Source organism: Solea solea, chromosome 4 (genome assembly GCF_958295425.1).
Source record: "Solea solea chromosome 4, fSolSol10.1, whole genome shotgun sequence".
NCBI classification, from domain to species: Eukaryota; Metazoa; Chordata; class Actinopteri; order Pleuronectiformes; family Soleidae; genus Solea; species Solea solea.
Window position 1 is genome coordinate 23,950,698 of NC_081137.1, and position 24,539 is coordinate 23,975,236.

At 43.0% G+C, this 24,539-nt stretch overlaps 1 protein-coding gene across 3 annotated transcripts in view; it reads left to right on the top strand.

Moving 5' to 3' along the window:
- ppm1e (protein phosphatase, Mg2+/Mn2+ dependent, 1E) overlaps positions 1–24,539 on the top strand; it is a 49,296-nt gene that overhangs the window by 17,438 nt on the left and 7,319 nt on the right. For all 3 annotated transcript variants that reach the window (XM_058626521.1, XM_058626520.1, XM_058626522.1), the window contains exon 2: positions 80–273. In XM_058626521.1, the coding sequence (XP_058482504.1) occupies positions 89–273 (185 nt within the window). In that variant the 5' untranslated portion in view covers positions 80–88. The remainder of the gene's footprint in view (positions 1–79; positions 274–24,539) is intronic.

Sequence of the window (24,539 nt, forward strand, 5' to 3'; positions counted from 1 at the left end):
TTCTCCTCCTGTCAGCACTGGTGAGTTACTGCAGGGACTGACTGTCTCTCTGTCTCTGTCTCTGTCTCTGTGTGTCCAGGAATGAGAAATGATGGCCAGCTCTGCAGCAGAGGAGAAAACCTTCCGCCGGTTCCTGGAGCTCTTCCTTCGGGAGATGAGGACGCCGCTGCAGGACAGCGACCCGGTGCCCACGCGCCCTTTGTCGGACCTGGTGACTGAGGACGAGGTGGAGGGGGAATGTCTCGACCTGTGTCTCCAGCACCTCTACAAATAGTTAAGTGTCCACTTTTCTCTCGTCTGTTGTTGTTATTTGTGTGTGTGTGTGTTTTTCTGGCGTCAGACGCGGGTGTTTTGTGATTGAGCGGCCGGACAGGTGCGACCCTGGCCGGGCTCTCTTCACGTCCTCCGGCTGCTGTGAGGACACCCGCTGCCTGGGTGTGTCCAGCACCAGGTTAAAGACAAGTGTCTCTGCTACAGCAACCTTTGAGGAAATGAAAAGCAGAAGTTACGAGCGTGTGTGCTGTTATTATTACACCCGTGAACTGTCATTGACACAGTGTCGCCGGCGCTCACAGAGCTCGTGGGGGTGCGCACTCAAATTAAAGGTGAACCCCTGCTTTTGCGTAACAGCGTGACGTCACGGTGATGGTGTAGGAGGGGGTGGAAGCAGCCATCACCATCACTGCTGAGCGCCGTTGTCGTGCGGGCTAAAAATAACTGTGGCCGGTTTACGTTGATGCAGCCTCAATAATCCAGAGCCGTCGTTACATTCCAAAAAATCCAAGAGCTGCTCGTGACATGTTGTAACACGGCTGCTTTTCATCTGGCAGCGAAGCACAGAGATGTTATGTTCATGAGGAAGCACACACACACACACACTGACATGATAAAGGTGCAGTCTGTAACATTTAGAGGCTTCACTTGCAGAAAATGGCACATTCTTACGAGTTTGTATAAATGTAATAATTGCTTTTTTATATATATATTTATGTATATATAATATGCCTTTTATATAATTTACTACCTGGTGTCAAGACACATAGCAGCATAAAATATGGAATTAGATTTGTGTCCATTTTGTCATTTTCAAACAACACTTTAATGAATTGAGCAATTTGCAGAAACAATAACGATTTAATTGCTCCCACACTTTGTTCTTTACGTTTCGTGTTTTTTTTGTTTACGATTCTGACCATGGGCGGGGCTTAGGAAGCTGCCTGCTGATTGGCTACTAACATTTTAACATTTAACAAATCCTTAGATATGTTATTTTGTTGGCTGTCGACGGGAAAACTTGGGGAACGTGTGAATACTTCCGCTCCAAAACAAAATCCAGATCTTTGCAAACAAAAAGTGTATTTTCAGACAAATGAAATATGATATTTTTAATGATTAAATCGATTTTTTCTTTTTTTAGATTTTGTGGTTCATTTTTGTTTGTGTTGTTTGAAAATCTAATTCCAAACATAAATGAAACAATCACATTTTCAAACATAAATGAAAACATAACATCAACATTAGAGGATAACACATTAATAAATGGCAAAGACCTTGTGTTATGGAGATGTTTCTACATGGTTGTAACGGTTACATCTTCTCTGGTCTGTGAGGGACACCGTAGTTCCTTTGTTACAATCTGCAATCTCACCATTAGATTTCGACTGCGCCTTTAATTTGACTCTCCTCACTGATTTCTTGAGCATCTTAAGTCTTAAAAACTTGGTAAGCGTTGAAGCTGAGACGAGTCTGAAGCTGAGAGAGAGACAGACAGAGAGAGAGAGAGAGACAGAGAGCTCTGCCCTGAGCTGCCTGCCCTGATTTTGAATCCAAAATAGGTGCAGAAAGTGTGCTGGGAAAGAACGAGGTGGAAGACTCATCTGGGCCACTGAGTGACGAGGGAGCGCGCGCGTGTGTGTGTGTGTGTGTGCATGTATGTCTGAAAAAGACGGTGCACAGTGAGTGTGTGTGTGTGTGTGTGTGTGAGGAGGTCAGGATGCACTCCAGCCGTGATGGAGAGAGCATGTGTTTGTGGCAGGATCGTTCTTCTACGGCAGCTCGGTAGAAGAACAGGGGATTTAACTGAACGTGACGTGATTGTTGCTGGTCTGAATATTTCAGACACTTCTCTTCTACTGGGACTTTCAAGACGATGGTCCAGAGCAGAAGAGAAAGACAGAAGGTCACAGGAGAACGGTCAGATTGGTTCATAACCACAGTAACAACCACTCGTTTCAACCAAGGTCTGCAGAAGATCATCTCTGCACGAACCAGATACATACCAGAACAAAACCATGACCTCGTTGGTGAAGGTGAAGACAGAGTCAGGACGACGTCACATGAGCAGCTACTGCACGCTGATGGAATTTCTGAGCGTCCTGACAACTACTTATCCTGTGATGTTGATGCTGAAACATCAGACCATGCATTTAAGAGCACATTAGAACAGTTCTCTTTGTCCAGGTCCGGATCAGGGATCGCTAAAATCTCCTGCAGTCATTTAGTACATGGACTCCATCCAGTCTGGATCCAATATCCATATAGTGACTAACGGCTGACTGATGCTAACATTTTTGACCGTATCACCCAACCTGTGGGGAGACGCTTGTATTTGTCGTCCCTGTGTGACTCAGTCTTTCTTTGTCATTTAGAGGAAGTGTTTGGACGTTTTCTTGTCTTATCAGCCCTTTAACTTTAACAGCTGATCTAAACCTTTAGTGTTTTTTTTGAGTGGCACAGATCAGGTTTAAACGCTCGCCGACAGCTGATCTGTGCATGTGTCACTCACTCCGAGGTCTCTGTGCATCGCTGTAGACGGTGGAGCTGTCAGCTGACAAGGTCACTTCTGCTGCGTTTGTCTGACACTTTATTCTTTATACACTGTATACGTATGTTGTCATGGCAACAGTGCAGGAGTCCTTGCATTGAGTGATAATGGTGTTCTGCAGTTTGTCTGAATACAGCAGCAGCAGCCGCCATGTTTCTCTGCTGATATGTGCCATCTTTTCTTGCCTTGATTGAACAGGACAGTTCACTGTTAACTACATTTTTAAAGTTTTACATTTGCACATTTTACTTAGTGCTAAAATCCCTCCCCTCATTTTTTTAGTTATCAATGAGTGGGACATGTTTAGATCATTATCTGGCAAGATTAGATTATGTAATTACTCACATATATACATATAACCAGGCCTGGTTTTCAATATAAGTTAAGATAACTTAGGATAAGACTCAATGTTCCCTCATTCGATAACAAGGCGTCAACATCTGGACCTTACTAGATCAGGTGTGTCAAACTGGCGGCCCGCGGGCCCCCAGGCCACCCGTCACTGTGTCACTACTAAAACACAGTGTTTGTGGCTGAGGTGATAGAATATAGCATATATAGAACATGAAATTACATATCTAAGCTCTTCTGGTGTCTTAATTGACAGTTGTCCAGGTGATTATTTGCTTCATTTTAGATGCAGTGATTTATTTTGCATGATAAACATGTTTTGATTGTGAGGTATACATCCTTCCATATTAAAACAAGTACTTTTACTTTTGAAATTCTGTGAAATATCATCATGAAAATATTATAATTATAATTTTAAGCACATATTGCCCACCTACAACTGAACGGTAGTTTTTTTCCTCTAGACCGGCCCCCTCTTGACTAGACTAGATGCTCATTGGCCCCCAGGTCATTTGAGTTTGACACCTCTGAACTGTACGCATCAGACCTGTGAAGCTAAACCTTGTCTCAGTTGTACAATAAAATCTTTTCAACTTAACTCATCACTATCATTGGTCATCAAAAACCATCTCCCACTTTATACAAACAAAACTAAAACTGTCCTCACAAACAAGAAGGTCATAATGAGGTCGTGTCTGACGCTCATGGAAAACAACTTATTAAAGAAGATGACGCGAGGAATGACGTGCAGCCAACCTTTGTCGAGTTTATTTGTTTCCCCTGTGGAGTAAACTCCTGCTGTGAGTTTACCTGAGGCTGAGAGCGACGACAGTAAAGACAATCAAACACTGAGATTAATGAGGCTAAAAGTCTCTGTAGAGCTGGAGAGGTCAGGGTTGTTGTTGCTGAACCCTGAGGCCACGAAAACCGGTCACACAGAGACATATCCTTCTTTTAATAGACACAATGTTTCACTCCGTCTTTGATCCTGTGGAATATTTAGCTGCTAATGTGACACTTTGTTCCTCGGAGTGTTTCACAGAATGTGTGTGGTGTTTGATAAAGAGCAGGAGAGTTTTTCCTGAATGTACATTTTGTAAGCGTCACTGCGTGGCTCTCACTGGGATTATTTTTTTTAATCTAAGGTAACGTGCAAACCAGGGATTACAGTCAAAATAATTGATAATTCAAGGCTACTGTGACATTAGGTTGCATTCCTGTTCTAGTAAAACCAAAACACTAATGCTTTTTCTAATAATACTAATAATAATAATATGTACTTTAGGTAAGGGCCTTGCTTTATGAAGGCGGCCATCTTGCACTGCCGTGTTTCTACAGTGAATCAGCCGTCGTCATATTAGGAATTGTGTATTATTCCCACTGCAATTTACCAAGGGTGCACCTGTGGCACAGATCCGTGCCACGTGAGCACTAATGGCGTGTTTCCACGGGCTCGCCTCGGCACGGCGCTGCACGGTTAAGTCGCGTTTCCACTAGCAAAGCACCTGGTACCAGGTATCTGCTCTGGCGAGGTTCCACCGGCTGAGGCGCGACTATGCGTGACGTCGTCAGACTGCCGGCCACTGATTGGTAATAAAGGTGGAGGAGCGTGTGATCGTGACAAAATGTCTAAAATCTCAATATTTAACAGAGGAGTCTGGTGGATTTAGCGTGAGCAGCTGTATTTCAGTGTTAGACGGAGTCTGTGCTGCGCTCATGGAGGAAGTACTGAACACATCTTTAATGAACTGATTCTAATGATTCTAACGATTCAGTTACACTGAAAACAACTGCTTTACAAGTCACTCGCCACTCGTTTGTGTGTGTGTGTAAAACAAAGTCACGGCAGTTTCATGCAGTCATGCAGTGGAGACTCCGCCCACGTTGAGTAGGTACTATGGTGTGGAAAAGAATGTCACAAGTGGAGCTGCGGTGACTGTGACGGTCACGTCATTTGTCTGTTAGCGTCCTCGTTCATCACCTCTGTGCGTCTCCACGCCAACACACACACTTTTGCCTCGTCGCTGTTTGGACTCGCGAACTCATGCACGCGGTGAAAGATGTTGAGTTGAATTACAGTCAACGTGTTCTCCCCGTGACACGTGAGGGAAGGTGTAGCCTCGTGGAAGTCATTGATTGGTTTATTGTCAAAGCGCGAGTCACAAATTTGTTAAATCACACACACACACACACACACAGGACTGTGGTGGGAAAAACTCTCCTGAGTGGAGAATGTAATTAAACCCAGCAGGATTGTTTATACTACATTATGATTTAATGATCAAAAACGCCTCAGTTTGAACGCGGCGGAAGCGGCAGAAGCAGCAGAAGCAGCAGCAGCAGCAGAAGCAGCAGCAGCAGTAGCAGTGTGTCTATATCGGTTTATAACTCAAATGTGTGTATTTTTGAGTGTTTGGAGTCGCACAGCACTTCACAGTGAACCCTCCGAGGATACACACACACACACACACATTTCAAATCACATCACATGGTCTTCAGGGGGGAGGAGACCAACAGCATCCTGTTCTTTTAAAGATGTGACTCCCAGCTGCCTGCAGGGAAATGGATCACAATGTAACTGGCATCATTTTAACACACATGTGTGTGTGTGCATGGTCTGTCCACACTCCCCCAGCTCCTTGGAGCACACGGAGTTACACACACATTCACACACAGAGGGGTTCTCTCCTCTCGCTGAAGTCTATTATTAGCTGTTCAACCCAGAGACAAACTAATGACACGTTGGGATGAATCACCCGCGCTGCTGCCTCCGACTATCATTACACAGCTACAGTAGACAGCCGTGTAGGATGCTGGCCACCACACAAACACACACTCATACCGACAGTCTGCTTCCAGACCGTGTCCTTGAGCCACGGAGACGCATATGTTCAGAGGATTTCACGCAGGAAGATTTATAAAAAAAACATTATTTTCCCATAGATTTCCCTTCATCTTCATCCCAGTGTCAGTGATCACTGCTCGTCCACACGTCGTCATTACTCCGGGACACTGAGAGTTACAGGTTTAAATGTCCATTATTTTAGAATGAGTCCGTACGTTTACATGCACAGTTTAATCACTTTAATCGACAACTTGAATCCGAGTATGAGAATCCGAGTATGTCTATGAGCGAGTCATATTGACTCTGGTTCCCGGTGCTGTGGTTCTGTAGGTTTCGTGTCTACTGTACGTGTTAATCGTGGTAAAAATGCGACGGAGCGTGGCTCCTGTGGTCGCTGTGTTGTCCGAACAAACGTCGCGTGAGCCTAGTCGCACCGGGACCATGTCGTGGAAAAGCAGCGGTTATTTGCTCTGCGATGGACTCAAAGGAAATAAAATATCTATGTCACTGTTACTATCAATTATCACCGACTGTATGATGCTGCTCGAGCAACTGACTGATGACAGTGTGGAGGTCATCATCTCTAGAAATTATGAGAAAGATTATATTATGAGGAAAAGAAGAAGAAGAAGAAGAAGAAAGCTGGAGTCAAACCCATCAGACATAGAGCAAAATGCGGGGTACTGTACATCCTGGACAGGTCGCCACTCCACATTTCGCTTTATGTCTGAAGCTTTCTTCTCCTTCTCCTCCTTCTTCTTCTAATATAATCTCTCTCATAATTTCTGATGATGATGACCTTCACACTGTTGTCAATAATTCGCTCGAGCAACTTGACGTAGATATTTGATTTCACCGTTGTACACCTGTCGCACCGTGGTATTCATCACTGTCCTGTCTGTCTGTCTGTCTGTCTGTCTGTCTGTCACGACTCACGTCCTCTGCTTCAAGGACGAAACCTGCTTTGTTTGGAACGATCACAAACGCCTCAAGGTTTTTTGTTAACAAGGACTTCCCTCAGGCCGTTCTGGCAAATTAGGATGCTGCGCCACAGAGAGGAAACACTGAAGTGAATAACAGCAGTAATGTCCACTTGTGCCCACATAATCCCCCTCCCCCCCCCACACACACTCCTCACTCCACAGGGGCTGTTTCACACATAACATGCTGCGTCTCTGGTGACCATTTCAGCTGTGGTGAATTAGAGTAATCTGTGCAGACTAAAGACAGATTAATTAATAGTCCGCGAGAACATGATGAGCAATAAATCATATTACAAATGTAAAACAGTCTCCACAAAGACTAGATACACAATATTAATAAAACAAAATGAACGGAATCAAATCCTCATTACTACAAAACATTTCCTCCTATTAAATCAGCAAATATACTGTAACCAGAAGATTGTCATTTTCTAAATAATTACTTTTCTGTGTGAATATTCTGTGTCATTAAATTGAAGGATAATTACCTATAATTATAAATGTGGTTTATAGCGCACCACGTGGTCATAGTTAATCTCGAGCACACAGAGATTGATTTTACAGGTTCTGACACCTGCCGTAAAAGTAAAAGTCTATATACTTTGGACCTGGTCCAGCTCAGGACCTGGTTCTGGTCTGAGAAATGTGGAAAAAGCCACTAATACAAGGGTTTGCATGGGAATTCACACACTGCAGCACAGCAGTGTAGGACTGTGCGGCGCTGACATGGGCTCCAATTACACGGCGAAAAACATCTACTTATGTAGTCATGGAAGTGAGTCTGTAACAAAGTGTGTGACACCCTGCTGTCCACCCTGATGTCCACATCTGCTCTGAGGTGGAGCTATATCAGGAGCTGAAAGCCAGCGTTTTTGGTCAAATTGCTCGGAGTTTGGAGCGAAGAATGATACCACTGTCAAATCTGTTTGTTAAATGTGAGCAGCTCATCGTTAGCTTCCTTTAGAATCTAAAACATGTCCCGAGGACCAGGATTGAGAAAGACTGCTCTGGCACATAGAGTTTTTAGATGACCATGCTCTGGCACATAGGACAGAAAAATCTACCAGTGCATCCAATCTCACTAATCTCGCTGTAAAAATCACAGCAAAGCCACAGAATAATGGTAATAACAATAATAATAATAATGTAATAATTATAGCGCTATGACGACATCACATTTTCGCCACACCTGACCTCCATGCCAAGTTTCCAGAGTTTTGAAGCACGTTAACCTCCTCAAAAATGACCGCAAAGCCGCGTAAATAATAATAATGATAATCTGAAGGGAGACAATAGGTTCCTCGTTTCGAATTCGGGCCTTTTCTATCTCACGTCTTTCACACACATTCTCTCTATGCTGTTGCTGCTGCTGCTGCTGTTGCTGCTGCTGCTGCTGCTGCTGCTGCTGCTGCTGCTGCCAGGACTAACTTGGGGGTTAAGCGTCTTTGCCCCGTTGACACGTTTGCATGTTGACTCGCAGACCCAGGAATCAACTCTCGACCTTCTGGTTGGAAGGAGACTTGCTCTCCCGCTGAGCCACCGTCGCGAGCACTTCAACAGGCTAATGAACTTGAGAATGTTCATGTTTCCCAAATGCCACACAATTCCTTTAAAATATAATATAAAAAATAAGTGCTGTGATAACATGGAGAATGATTTCCTTTATCCTTTTTTTTAAATATTTTTGAGACGCTTGAGAGTCGACAGTGACAGAAAATAAGAGACGAGACCGATGGAAAATGACATCCAACAAAGGTAAACGACCTTGTGGTTCATAATAAGGTCTTTAGTGAGCAGATGAAGCTGCATTCATGGAGTCGTCTCTTCTCGAGCAACAGCTGACGATATTAAGAACATCAAAGGTCAGCGCCGCAGCAGAATGATTACTACAGCAGTGATTCAGATTAAAGCCGTGAACCAGATGAGTTTCCATGTGCAGTGAGAACAGAACATAAATGCCACCACTTTACAGCAGACAAATGAGACCACTTCAGTCCCACATGGACTGTCTCAGAATGAAGTGACCTCCTTCTGAGCTGAACTAGTTTCATTGGAAATGGATGCTGCTCCAATCACACTGGATGTATGCGCTCACTTTATTAGGTACACAGGAAGAGTGGGACCCAGTGTGGTTTTCTGCTGTTTCCATCTGCTTCCTGGTTTGATGTGTTGTGACTTTTCGATGGTCTTTCTGTCTTTTTGAACAACGTTGGTATTTTCCTCTGACCGCTGGCATCTACAAGGGATCCACCGCCCACTGGATATATTCTCTTTTTTTGGAGAGATGGTTGTGTATAAAAATCCCAGTAGATCAGCAGTTTAAGGCACAGTCAAGTTCACCTAAATCACCTTTCGTCTAAAGCACACACACTCACACACACACACACACAAAGCTCCACGTGTGAGCGTCTCTGTAAGTAAAGTCAACAGCACAGAAAGTGCATTTTTTGAAAGTCCTACTTTTCCCCGAGCTTCACCATCTGTCTGTCCACTGGCGTTTCAGTCTGTAATCAGAGCAACGTGAGGCCAGGAGATTTGATGTCCCTGGAGATCCACGTCCACTGAGACCTGGGCAGAGTAACGGTATGGCTTTCTAGAGCACCTCTGAAAAGTGAGGCTGTTTCAGACTTTGTCAGCCTGGTTTCATTTAAATCAAAAAAACAGGGGGTTTTCTGTGAATGTTGCGGCTGTGCTGCTGTGTGTGGGAAAACTTCTCTTCAACTTGTTTGGGTGTTTCTACTGTACTCGCATGTTTCTTTGCTGTTCTGGTCTATCCCTTTGAAATTAGTTGCTGGAATAATCCCTTAATCAGAGTGTCTCGCTGGGATTATCCCTGATGGCAGCACTGCCCTCCACCAGCACTGGCAGCTGAGCCTGCAGTAGACTAATGTGACCTGGCCACAGTGTCACTGACTTGTGCTGTAGAAAGAAATGACTTTACTTGATGTTATTTAATGATAATCAATGTAATTGTACCACATTAGATTTGACACCAGTGAGATTAAAAATCTGCAGGAATTAGTCAGTGGGCACTGAGTTGTGTATAATTGTAACCGTGTTTAAAGACTTTTGTGGCTTCAGAGGAAGTGTGTAACATCCGACGCCTTCAGTGATGTGAAGTAAGTCAGCCTTTGTTGGGTCTTAGAGGTTTTATTGTGTTTAAAAAGCAGTTTGTTTTTTAAATTTTAGACTAAATTTGACTCAGGGAAAAGGTCTTGCTTTATGGAGGCCACCATCTTGTGCTGCCATGTTCTGAAGCTGAAGGAGATCAACATGCCCTCTGGTACCATGTGATGAGGCCTCTGTGGTTCCCTGAGGGTGCAATCTGCAGTCTCGCCACTAGATGTCAGTTTTTCTCAAACACTTGACCTTGAAGACAAGTTTGAAAATCTTCTATTTCTTACCTTTTGTTTTTCCCTCCAAGGTGGAGGAAGAAGGGCTGTTCCTACTCTTTCTGTGATGGTTTATGAGGATTGACGATCAGCTGTGAATGAAGAGCTCTGCTCTTCATTTTCACCGTTGTTGTTTCTTGTTAGTAATTTACTTCCTGGAAGTGAATCCTGTTTACACAGCAGCAACATGCGTGACTTCTGATTCAGAGCTGAACTTCTAGTCTGGACACAGATTGTATTTGTTTGAAAACACAGCTGAAAACCAGAAGTAGAAAGAAAATATTCTACTCAAAGTACACTATTTTACAACATTTAGAATATTTATATTACAAGTAAAAGTACTGGTTCTTTCTTGTGTCGTGCAAAAAGGGACAAGGGAACACAAATCTCACATGAATTCAATTTACAAATTAAAGTGCTGACAAAATAAAATATGTAAACACATAATGTGTCAGTCAAACTAGGTCAAAGGTCACAAATGTCACTCGCTCAGGGACCTTAATTAACGCCAATTCACCTGTCGTCATCATTCATTCACCTGTCCTCATCATTCATTCACCTGTCAGGCCAACTTTAAAAAGTACAAGTACACAAAAAAACCTACTCAATTACAGTCACATGAGTAAATGTAATTCATTACTTTCCACGATAAAGTATAAAATCTGCATGTTTCAACACATAGATGCTGAATACAGCCATGCAGGCGTGTTTTCAGCGGTGGACTGACAACAGAAACTCACAGTGGTGTGTATTTTCGATTCTCTTGTTCACTGCAGCTGCAGGAGGGAAGCAGAGCACCCAGAGGACAAGCATGCAAATACAGAGGGAATATGCAAACTGCACACACACACACACACACACACACTGACATCAGCAGCCATCTTGTCAAATCCTCAGTGTCGTTCAACATTTGTCTGTGAAAATGTGGAAGCTGGAGAGTTGAGTTTTTATTGTCTGTATTCTGAGGAAATTCCCCACAGCAGCGTGTGATGATGAGAAGTGAACCGTTGTTCATTTGTTTCACCAGCAGGTGTTAGGAGTTATAAAAACAGCTCTTTATTTTCATATTATACGCCATAGATAATTGAAACAATGACGACGTGTGTGTGTGTGTGTGTGTGTGATCAGTGTTTGGCCATCTCTGTAAACACTCATGTCATTACAGCAGTGGTCATTAGTGCAGAGGTGTTTTTTTTATTGTGAACTATACATTGATATTGAAAACAAACTTTTATTTTGAAATTCTGTGAACTATAGTCACAAACTAAGCTATTGCAATATAATGATGGGCTATTGTTGTATAATTTTAAGCTCATATCGTCCACTCCTACTGAATAAATGCTTTTTTAACTTGACCGCCCCCTACTGGCCAGACTAGACTCAGCGGCCCCCATGTCATTTGCGTTTGAGATCCTTGATTCAGACCAGAGGTCTCAAACTGATCCACTTAATGTATATTTTTTTATAGGTGATTTGAGATTGCGAGCCCTGAATTAAAGGGTGCATTTTTGTGAATGATGTTCCCGTTTAGATGAAAATAGACGATGAAGTATGTGAACTAACAGTGGTGCTCAAATAAGTTTGTTTTACATTCCATGGATTATATTCAGTTAGATTAGATTGTTAGATTGTGTTTTCTACATTATACTTTAATTGACTCGCGCGGTGCGTTTACAGTTATTTTCTCATGTGTTTCCTACGATTCCCCCGCGGACGTATGGACGTAATAGATCAGCTCATTAGAGCAGCAGTTGTTACTTGATGATGATTCACCAGTTTAACTCTCTGGAGAGTTCACTCGCTCACATTAAGCCGTCGTCCTCAGTGGATTTGTTGTCTTCATGTGACCATTGTGTGTTGGGAGTTGGTCATTATTGATTTTGGGCCAATTACTGAAGTGTAACCCATGCATTTCTGTGTTTTACAGCATATCAGCATGACATTTAATTATAATATATATACAGGAAAGGCTGTGAATAAATGATACATCTGAAAATAAGTGGCTGATTCATTAATAGTTTTATAATGAGTTACGTTTTTATTTTAATATATTTCTTAAGCATACATGAAGCAATTTGAATGTATTTTACGTTGCAGAAGTGACGAGTAATGACTCACAATGATGTCTCTAAAACCGGAGCCTTAATTAACTTCAGCTCTGGAGAGGCCCCATATTTGGAAGAGCAGTGACCTTCAAAAATTGCAGTGTCCTCCTTTTTCCCTCTTGCAGCGTTATGGACAGACACTTTTCACGCAGAAGCTTTTGCAGTCTGCCATCACTGCTGCTGCTGCTGCTGCTGCTGGGCGTCTTTTGTGCCCCATAATTCAAATGATGAGTCATATGTCTCTGGCACATGAGCGGAATGCAAAGCAGTTCAGCTCCCATTAAAGTCCAGAATAGCTCCCTACCTGTCTGACCTTGAAAAATGTTTTTTTTTAAAGTTGCTGAGCAGGGGGGAGGCAGAGGCAGAGGCACGTTGATAAACAGCCACACATCAAGTTATTCAATTATCTGAATCGGAGAAGCAGCATGACCAATGCAGTGAGGTCACTATGTGGGATTTTATTTCAACCAGTCATTGCACACGAGTGTGAAAAGGTTGTGGAGATAGAGGGGAAAAGGCAGAATCCTGGTGTAAAACTATATTATAGTTTTAAGTTGTTTTGACTTAAATGACTTTGTCCTGACACACATTTGTCAGTTCTAACTGGATAAAGCTGTTCAACGCTGAGCTGCTCTGAAATAAACTGGTGATATTATGTAATAAAATGAGCAGATTTCTCAGATTTCTAATTACAGAGTCAAGGATTTGGAATTTTTATTCATGTTTGTCAAGTATTATGGGATCAGGGCTACCTTTATTAAGAGAGGGGGTTTACAGCAGCTGCTTTCTGTGCTTTGGGTTTAACTTGATAAGCAGTTTAATACTCGGTTAAAACAGATGTTTTCACGATAAGACGGAGTCAACATGGAGAGGCTCATTTTTGACAAAGTCTTTGGCCTTTCTGTGTTGGTATGTGATACAATTAGGGTTGCAAAGGGGCGGGAATTTTGGGAATTAATGAGAATAAACTGGAAATTTGGGATAATTTGCCTGGAGTGGAAATTTTGGGCACTTTGCAATATGCTGGTGTATTTTTGTGACGTTCTTCATATGATGTTTTTGTACAATATTTACACATAAACAAAGACTTTCCACCAGTGTTTCACTGGTGTGAAAATACGTTCACACAGTGGACGGCGTACGTGGCGTTTTTCGGTTAAATAAGATGACAAAAAACACAGATATGTAGAAAGTTAGCTGAACTAATGGACTAATGGTCTTCAAAACATTTGAATACTGATGTGTGAAATCTTGTGTGGTGACATAAAAGCGTCCAGCAGGAGGCAGCAGAAACAGCGTCACATTTGCGGTTAGCTGGCACCACGGTAAGCTAGCTTCTTTAATAAAGTGGTTTACCAGTAAGATACCAATACATTTTGATTTAATAGTTAAAACTTTAACACAAATATCATCTACCTCATAATATTATCAAAACTCTTGACTTTATGTCGTCAAATGTGTGGCTTTAATAGGCGGTATCTGTGATGTGGCCAAGATTATGCTGCAATACTATTGTTTTTACCAACTTTTTTTATTAGTGCTGTCAAACAATTAAAATATTTAATCGTGATTATTCGCATTAATGTCATAGTTAACTCGCGATTAATCACACATTTTAAATATTCTAAATGTTGATTTCTTTTTGTCTCATTATTTTTGTCTCATTTTAATGCTCTTATCAACATAGAAAAGTGGATCAGCTTGCTTTGTGTAAATGTTATTGAGACAATATCTCAATAACACCCTGCATATTGTCTAATAAGAGTTATTCCTCTTATTGAGTCCCGTGGTTTAATGTGTTGTTGCCGTAATGAGCTAATCCGAGCTAAAGGAGCTAGCGGTCTTCGGAGGTCTGCTTACTACGGTTCGGGGCTCTGCCAGCTTGGTTGGTAACACTGCATACGTCATTACTTGGATGCGGGGAGTGAATCGAGAAATGATCCACGCTGCGTTGGACACGGAGAAGCGCGCAGCGATCGCCATCCACTGGAAACGTATCGTGCCTGTTGTTTTGTTTCCGGTCTAGCTAGATCCGGTGTGGCTTTTTCTAACGTTACTAGTTGTTGCAACAGCATGTGAAGAAAAGAACGTTAATCTCGCGATACATTTTTTCTGACGCCGTTAAAATGGGTTTACGTCAACGCCGTTAATAACGCGTTAAACTGACAGCACTAATATTTTTCGTAATATTATGTTCCCAACCTTCAAATTTGAAAATGTACAGCTTATTCCAATTAATTCCTGTTAATTTCCACAAATGCCCGTTTATTCCCATGTAAAGTTTCCTGCCATTCTACACTTTCCGTGACTTGGTACATTCCACTCCTCCCCCCTGTGTCGATATATTTGGAATGTTCCACGTTGTGTTGACCGGTCGGAGCTTCTTCTTCCACACGGAGACAGAAGCAGGAGGAAAGCGACAGCGGGGACAATCACGTGGTAACTGCTGCCTAAATGATCCACACAGTTCTTAGATTTAATGTTGACGCTCTGTTCACACCTGCTGTTAACATCCGACCTGAGCGATCCGATCACAGGTGTTCAGATTACACCTGCTGCTAGTGCTGCAGCTAATGTGACGTCACTGCTCCACATGTAAACATACGATCGCCGTGCACGTGTGTTTTGTCAGTGCAACGGTTTTCAAAAAGTGACCTAGTATCAAATATGTCGTTAGTATGACGTCAAATACGGTCTTCATACTGTCAAAAATGTCAGTGTGTAGTATGTGAACAAGAAATGTCAAAAACTGTGTATCTAGTCTGGTCAGCAGGGGGCAAAGTTAGGGTCAGGGAAAAAAATTATTGGGAAATGGCAACTGTTCAGGAGCGGTGGTAGAAATAAAATTGTTCAAACAAAATTCATTATTAAATTTGGTTAAATAATACATGTATCGTTTCAAACAGGATTCATTGAAAAACACATGAAGGTGACTTGTTTTTCACCGTCATGATCATCAGCATAAAGTAAGAAAAACCAAGCGATGCGGAAAACGGCAGCTAACTTTGTCTGCAACTGAAGTGCAAATTTCCCCACATGGGACAAATACAGGATTATCTGATCTTATCTGTTTGCAGAGTAGTTGCAAGAGTGGGACGAAGGCCTCTAATGATAGATAGATGATAGAGACCTGTGTACTTCCTGGAGGAGGAGGAGCTAATGTTTTTTTTTTTTTTTTTTTTTTTTTTTTTAATTATCTAGAGTGATTTCCCTGTGCGTGTAAATAATACCTCATACTATTACACTTAGAACTATCCCTTTAACCAAGGCTGGTCAAAACAATGGAAAAGTGATGCTCACATATTCAAGTCTAATTCATGTGTTCATCATGTTTAAGCAGCAGTTACCCAAACACCTGAGGCTCGGAACCGGTACCACGCGGCGGGGCACAACCGGATCTGGAACGGGTCCAGAAACCTCCAAAAGGAGCGGAACCCGAACCCGCCGGATCGGATCAACCCTGCGGTTGCAGAACACGAACCCGCCGGACCGGATCAACCCCGCGGTTGCAGAACACGAACCCGATCAACCCCGCGGTTGTGGAACCCGAACCCGCCGGACTGGATCAACCCCGCGGTTGCGAAACCCGAGCCCGCCGGACCGGATCAACCCCGTGGTTGCGGAACCCGCCGGACTGGATCAACCTTGCGGTTGCGGAACCCGACCCCGCCGGACTGGATCAACCCTGCGGTTGCGGAACCCGACCCACCGGACCAGATCAAAACCATGGTTGTTGAACCGAACCGTGGATTTGTCTCAGTCCAGCGGGTTTGGTTCTGGAACCGCATGGTTGATCCAGTCCGGCGGGTTCGGGTTCTGCAACCGCGGGGTTGATCCGGTCCGGCGGATTCGGGTTCTGCAACCGCGGGGTTGATCCGGTCCGGTGGGTTCGGGTTCTGCAACCGCGGGGTTGATCCGGTCCGGCGGGTTCGGGTTCTGCAACCGCGGGGTTGATCCGGTCCGGCGGGTTCCGCAACCGCGGGGTTGATCCGGTCTGGCGGGTTCGGGTTTCGCAACCGCGGGGTTGATCCAGTCCGGTGGCGCAAAAAAAAAAAAAAAAAATCCTTGCTCCTTTAGGAGGTTTCTGGACCCGCAGTACCGGTTCCAAGCCTGCCACTGTTTGCGCTGCGTACACAACCCCGCCCCGTGGTCGTGGTACCGGTTCCGAGCCTGCCACTGTTTGCGCTGCGTACACAACCCCGCCCCGTGGTCGTGGTACCGGTTCCGAGCCTGCCACTGTTTGCGCTGCGTACACAACCCCGCCCCGTGGTCGTGGTACCGGTTCCGAGCCTGCCACTGTTTGCGCTGCGTACACAACCCCGCCCCGTGGTCGTGGTACCGGTTCCGAGCCTGCCACTGTTTGCGCTGCGTACACAACCCCGCCCCGTGGTCGTGGTACCGGTTCCGAGCCTGCCACTGTTTGCGCTGCGTACACAACCCCGCCCCGTGGTCGTGGTACCGGTTTCGAGCCTGCCACCGTTTGCGCTGCACACGCACAACCCCGCCCCGTGGTTGTGGTACCGGTTCCGAGCCTGCCACTGTTTGTGCTGCACGCACAACCCCGCACCGTCGTTGTACCTGTTCCGAGTCTGCCCCCATTTGCGCTGCACGCACAGAACTTGCCCTCTTATGCATTGACACAACCAGTTCTGGAATTGAACTTCGCACCCTGTGGTCTGAACAACCTTATTTGTGGTTGTGAATTAAGCCACCGAGCCATGAATCTCTGGAGCAGACAGGTCTTTTCGTTTCCTTTGAATCTTCACTTTGGAGGTTGAACTTTAAAAATGTTGTTTGCATTGAATCTTACAATAAAAAAGGTCTTTTCATCATGAGATTTGAACTCACAATCTCAGACATACTAGTCTTACTCTTACAGCACAAGCTATTCTTACTGCACTGCACAACAACATTTTCTTGGTATTTTTGAGTTCTTCTTTTTTCATCCAAAGTTTTATAATTGTTTATTGTAAGATTCGAACCCATAACCTCAGCGACACGAGTCATCTTCTGATCAGACTGAGCTATTTGTCCTGATGGCCCTGCTTTGAATTTCGCGCCATTCCTAAGCTTCTCATCCAGGTCATCCAGCTCTAACATCTAACAAAGTATTTGTAGGTGTTTTATCAGAATTTGAAGTTTAAAAAGGGCTCTGGACCTACAAATTTAAAGCTTCATGTTGGTCTTGGCGTTTTTAAATGGTAAATAAGGATAAAGAGTTTCTAAACTTCAATGTGATGTTCAGGAATCGAACCCATGTCCTCAGATCTATGAGTCCATGTAAAGCACACAGAGCTATACAACTTATTGGGTTGTTGGATTTTCCTGTTGACTTTGTCTTGTGTGATGAAGCAAGGTTCATAATCCTATTTTCAATCGGAGTAATAAAGTTCAGAGCAATCAAATGATTGTGGAAGAGAACCTGCCAACTGCCTGACTGGGACAACCCCACGGTTGTGGATCCTACTTTGCCACCTTGTGGACTCTAAGAATCACAGATTTGTCCCGGTCCAGCAGTTGGCAGGTTACACCCACAGGGTTGTTCCAGTACAGTATTTATTGTAATGTTGGCCACCAGTGTGGAACCACAATTTCCATCTCATGGACTGAACACCAGCTTGGTTGCGAACAAAGCGATGACACCACAAATTACTGATGCTTTCGGGACTTTTCGTCTCCTTTGAATCTTCATGTTGGGTGTTGAAGTTTAAAATGTCATGTTCTTTATAAGAACTGAACCTGTGATACCAGGACTTCAGTGCGGTGTTCTTACAAACTGAGCTACCTACTCCCACAGTTCCTCATGTTTTCTTCAAGCTTTGAACTGTTAACATTGAATCTTGATCTAGGAAATTTCACTTCATCACAGGTTTTGAACTCTGAACCTCTGATTGTTACAGCACAGACTATTGTTTTAGAGTTGCATAACAATAGTTTTTTAGTAGTTTTGGTCTGAAAGTTTTAAAACTGACCACTGTGGGATTTGAACCTGTCACCTTCAGGATGCAGGTAAACATCTGATGGACTGAGCTATTTGTCCTGATGATCTCATTCTGCATTTCTTGGTGTTCTTAACTTGCTCATCACTTTTTCAAAAATGTAACACACTATCTCAGGACTTGATAGGATCACTTTAGCCAACTGAGCAACCTGCTCAGACATGTTTGCACTAAATATTGAACTTGTATCTTCTTTTAAGATCCACAAGTGTAGACCCAACACTACCACGGACTCGAACAACCTTTTGGTTGTGAGCCTGACTGAACAATCTTTCAGTTGTGAACAAAGTCACCCCGCCATGAATTCCTGGTGCAGTTGGGATTTTCTTCTCCTTTTAATCTTCACTTTGAAAATGTCTCATTCTTCATAAGAATTGAACCTATGACCTCAGAACTTCACAGCAGCATTCTTACCAACTGAGCTCCTACTGTGACCACACAGGAACAGGAACAGGAACATGAAGGTTGCCTCTCTAAGGAACAGGATCATTTGAGTTGAGTGTTCACAGACAAACAGCTGCTGATTTGACTGTATTTGTATTAAGCTATGAACTGAAGGTGAGTCCAGAGATAGTTTGGGTCAGGGCATGTTTTCTTTTCCCCTGTAGACTCCAATCCACCACTGATCCAGCTGGTTGATGACATAACACTGCCTTAAGGCTTTGTGCAGAGCAACACTGGGCCTCAAAAAACCTCACAGGGAATTACGTGCAGGTTCTCCAGTGTATCCGAGCAGAGGCTGCAGGCTGATCTGGAAACTGACTCCACTTCAACAGATACACAACCATTTGAAATACATGACACATGCAAAGCTCAGAGCTCGTTTTCCCTGCAGTGTGTCACCTTTTAACTCCGGTTACTGACATGCCCTGCTGAAATAGTAGATCCTCTGCCTACACAACACTCCCAGATGTACTGCATGTACTGTGGGCTGGAACAGGAGTTTTGTGGTCGGTGGTGGAGGTTTTTTTTTTCCTTCTAATTTTCTGACGGATTAGACACGCCTCTCTGCAGCCAACATTGTGCATTTCGACGTAAGTGGAACACAGAATTGCAAACGCATACAGCGGCACTGAGTGACGTCTGCAGCCACATCTCACTTCACGGCGTTCTCAGAGCAAAGAGCAAAGAAAAACCACCCAGAGGTGCACTTAAGGTGGGGAAAAAAACTGATGGCCGATCACACTGATGCACACAAATATTACCGTTTACTGTGGTTCAAATACAAATACAGTGTGTTTGAATGAAAACAGAGTCTACAGTGGAAATGACATCAAAGAAAGTCTCTGCTGAATAAAACTACAACAGGGATAAAACACCAGTTTACATGTGGGAAATGATTCATGCAGTGTGAATAAATCTGGCCGATGCTCTGTCTGTTAATACCGAACAACAAATGTTCCTTAATCCGTGTCTGAAAATAGTCGCCAACAAAGACAACACGTTTGCACTGTGAATGACGGGGGTTTGTCTTCACTCCAAAATGTTTTTGGACAATTAGGAAAATAAAGAGTATGAAGATCCACAGGGAATTTTTACATTTAAATGAAATATAATTAAATTAGTACACACACAAATGTATTTATATGAGGTGAATTGTATGTAGAGTGACATGAAGTCATGAGATCAGATGTAGCATCAGTGGATTCCTGCCACTCGCAATTAGATGCCAAAAAGACCGGAAACAGACTTACGTGCCACATGGTGTGTGTGTGTGTGTGTGTGTGTACAGGACGTGAGGACACATTTTCATTAGAACCCATCACAGTGAGGACATTTTTTGGCTCGTTCAATAAAGAGCTTTTTGAGGATTAAGACTTGGTTTTTAGGGTTCAGGGTAGATTTTGGTTGAGGTTAGGTTAAATTTGGGTAAGTGTCCTCACTAAGACTGCTGTACAAGTGTGTGTGTGTGTGGACTGAGGAGACAAATGAATTCATCAAAGTCGTTTGAAAGCCGTGTCAAGGGAGAAGCGGCGGCGTCGCCGTGATTTAAAGGCTTTAAGCGTTACTGGCATCTCCTCGTGTTATGCAATCCTATTACTGCCCTTTTGAGAATACTGTGGTCACATGACTGTGGATGTTAGACAGCCACTGCTGTCATTCAAAGTCTCCTTTGACCACATTGTTGTAATATTTGATCTAAACAAATGTACCCAGTGTGAAGCTGGTAAGTGCCCGAGGGTTTTCCCACCACTCCGCTCTGCTATCCTTCTTCTTCTTCTTCTTCTTCCGTGTTAAATGAGGATGAACGTGTGATGGAGAGGAAACCGGTGCCTGCAGCACGACCACGACGAGAGCGGAGCGAGTTCCTGTGGATCTACACTCTCACCTCAGGCTGGCGTAGAGAACCTTCAATATTTAGCATAATGAAGTGGGAGCTTGTTGTGAGCGACTGACACTGCTGACTGTCAGTCACTTGATCTGCGTTGCCAGGGAAACAACCTTGTTGTTCGACTCTGGGGCTAATTCTGTAGAAAAAGGAAAAAAAAGCACGTAGAAAGCAATGGTTTAGGGAAGAAGAAAAAAAAAGCATGGCTGCATGAGTGAGTCATCTGCTAACACATACACTCAGAGCTCTCTCTGCCTGTCGTGATTGTAGCTAAACACGGCCGCAGCCGCAGCGGAGAGCACAGCAGAGAACAAAAGCATCTCCACACCACGGAGCAGGCAGTAATCACCACTGACTCTGCATCACTGCATTCAACTCCAAACTTTATCTACAGTCACAGCTCAAGCTTTTAAAAACCTCGTCCAGGAGTGAAACAGCAACTATTTAACCAAAGATATTAGAATATTCTCTTTTTATGTCATTATTATTGTACATTGAAGAGGTTTTGGACTGAATCTATAGAATAGAATAGAATAGATGTACTTTATTAATCCCATCCATACATCTTCTACCACTTTATCCTCCACCAATCTCAGCTGACGTAGGACGATAGGCGAGGTCACACCTCTGGACAGACAATCCACCGTCCACTCTCACATTCACACACTACAGTCATTTTAGAGTGTCCAGTTTACCTAATCTCCAGTGAAGCAGCAGCGAGACACACAATATACGTAGAATAAAAATATTTAGAGAATGAATGAAATTGTATGTACATAACGTGAAGACGTCGGGTGACTTTACATGACTATAGCAGAGAGATATCGTGAGGCAGGAACCACTTCTCAGAGATTATATCGACCGTGGAGATGATGGAGAAATGTTTTTTCTGCATCCTCAAACGTGTTTTATCTTCTCGATAATCTCATCAAGTCTTTTCACATGAGATATGAGACATCTGAGGACGCCGTCGTCGACAGAGACTGAGAGACGGCGGAGTTTTTTCACTGCCTTTAACACACACACACACACACACACACACGAGGGTGTAGGAACATTAATAATGCAGTCAAGTCCTACACTGACACTAACAATAATAAGCATATATTTAAAGGAACCCTCACAACTGAAATGATCTTTGTAAAGATGTCATTTATGCATCAGCTGTTTCTTACACATGTGATAGGAAGACTTTGAATGAAGTGATGTTTAAATGTATCCAGGAGCTGCTGTTTAACCTTCTACACTGGATTCTTCTCATTGTTCATCACACTGAACCGTGGTTCATTTCTAATTCAAATGAAGGGATAAACAGAAGAACAGCTTATTATTTTAATAGCATTTCCATATGGTTTTGACTGCGTGCGGCGAATCAACGACCAGTGTGACCGGTTACACTGGTGTCGGTCGTCTGTGGAGACAGTCGCGGTGCTGATGGTGAGATGGGAGATTAAGGTCTCCTTTAATCCGCCTCCGCTCCACATGACCTCACTGTGATGCACCAGGCAGCAGCAGCTGTCATTGGTGCAGCAGCAGCTGTCATTGGTGCAGCGTGTGTTCTCCCGTGTTACCTGCAGCCAATCAGGGACGCCCGTCTCAGCATCCTCCCCCCTCTGAGCTGTCAATGGTGGAACGAATGTGTGTGTGTGTGTGTGTGTGTGGGGGGGGGGGGGATAATGGGTTTCTATGAATGGAAACATGAAGGAGAGGACACTGATACACTGATGATGAAAAAGCCAAATAGTGACAGAAATGTAGACTCTGCACCGCCGTTTATCTTTCCTTCACTTCCTCTTTCTCTGTCCAGTCGTAAACGCATCTCCATTCATTTTTAAAGCTTGTGTTAGAATGAATGAATGAATGAATGAATGATTGCGTAAGAATAAACACATTTACCCTTTAGTAAAATCCTGTTTCATAGGAAATGATTTAACCCTTAAGAACACAGAGCATTTCAGCTGCTTTTTCCATCACTATGTTAAAACATACAGTTTATACAGAGGCCATAAGAAAGTGCAATATAGAGTGTCTTATATCCTTTTTTTCAGCACAAACTATAGACAATCTGATGATTTGATGATAAAAAGTGATAATAAAGCGAGGGCAGAACAATTAATCGTTTTCAAATCGAAACACAGTTGCTATTTTATGTTCTACACCAACTTTGCTTTTAAAGAAACAAATAAATGTTAAAAACACTTCATATCTTCAGGTTTTTATCTTATAGATGTTTCTTCATCTTGTTTTAAATCCAAAACACCGTAAATATTAAACTGAAGCCACACTTCAAACAATATTGTTTGTCAAACTGCAGATGCCGTACCTGGGGAAATCTACTCTATCTATCTATCTATCTATCTATCTATCTATCTATCTATCTATCTATCTATCTATCTATCCATCTATCCATCTATCTATCGGCTCATCCTGTGATGATTTAATTCATGCAACAACTTCTCAGTTACATAATTCGTCCTCATCCTTTGAAGAAGTAGAACAGGATATTCCACTTATACAGCCACTTGATTTTCAAGGAGAGGTTTACACGGGAGGTTTCCATGGTTACGGTTTTAAGGGGGTCACACTTGAACCGCTCTGCTCCTGACGCCTCGACAGCCCATAACCCAGTTTAACAGTAAAGCCCAGGACATGATGAGAGAGGACACACGTGGTCCAGATGAGATGATGAAACATTTTAAACTACTTTAAATTTGTTTTTGACCTGAATTTGTTAGAAAAAAGATAAACAAACGACGGTCACTTTATGAAACTTTATCTGGACAGATAATAATTGTATATGAACAGTCACTGACTGATTGTTTTGCTGTGATCGAGGGGAAAAGTGTGTCGTCATTATTGTCTGAACATAATAAAAATAAGTCGCTCCTTTAGTTATTTCTGTGGCGCGGTCGTCACTGCAGTTATTTGCAGTTCCTGTGGTTGCCATGGAGAGAGAGGGAAAAACTTCCTGTTGTTATGTGTCATCATATATGCAGGAAAAGATGTTATTTTTCCTGTCTTCCATTTTCCAAAATCCTGTAAAATACCATATAAGACTTTATTTTATGTATAGTATAAAACTGCTACCTTTATTTTTAGAGAAAATTGGTTTTTGCTTGTTTTACATAAATCTTTTTACCTAATAAGACAATTTTACGAGACAACATTTTCATTTTTGATCCTTAGATCCCAGTTTGTAATTTCCTAAATGAAGTGTTTACATATAAACTATGGTATTTAATGAAGGAGCTTTCACACAGTATTTATCTGTAGAATTAAACTGTGTAACGACAGATTTGGGATCTTCATGTCGAGTGTGTTACTGTTCCACTGTGCATCTTTAGATCTTTTTATGTTTGTGTGCTTGTACAAATGAAAAAGTCCCTGAAATCACTCCTGTGTTCAGTGGGTTTTTGAGAACGTAAATCAAGCTTTTGGTCTCTGCGTCTGAATGAAGACGCGTTTAACGATCCATAGACATCATCTGTTCAGGTTTTATTTTTAAACTTGGATTTAAATGCGACGGTGCTACGAAAGTTTGGTTACCATGGTTACCTGCATCTGGGGGTGGCCTAGTTATCTTTATGTGAGTCATTTACAGCAGGCCCTCAGTCCTTTAAACGACCCCCTCTTCCTCCTCCTCCTCCTCCTCCTCCTCTTCTTCTTCCTCTTTCCTTCCTGTTCCTGAATTCACCTTAACCTAAGGACAGG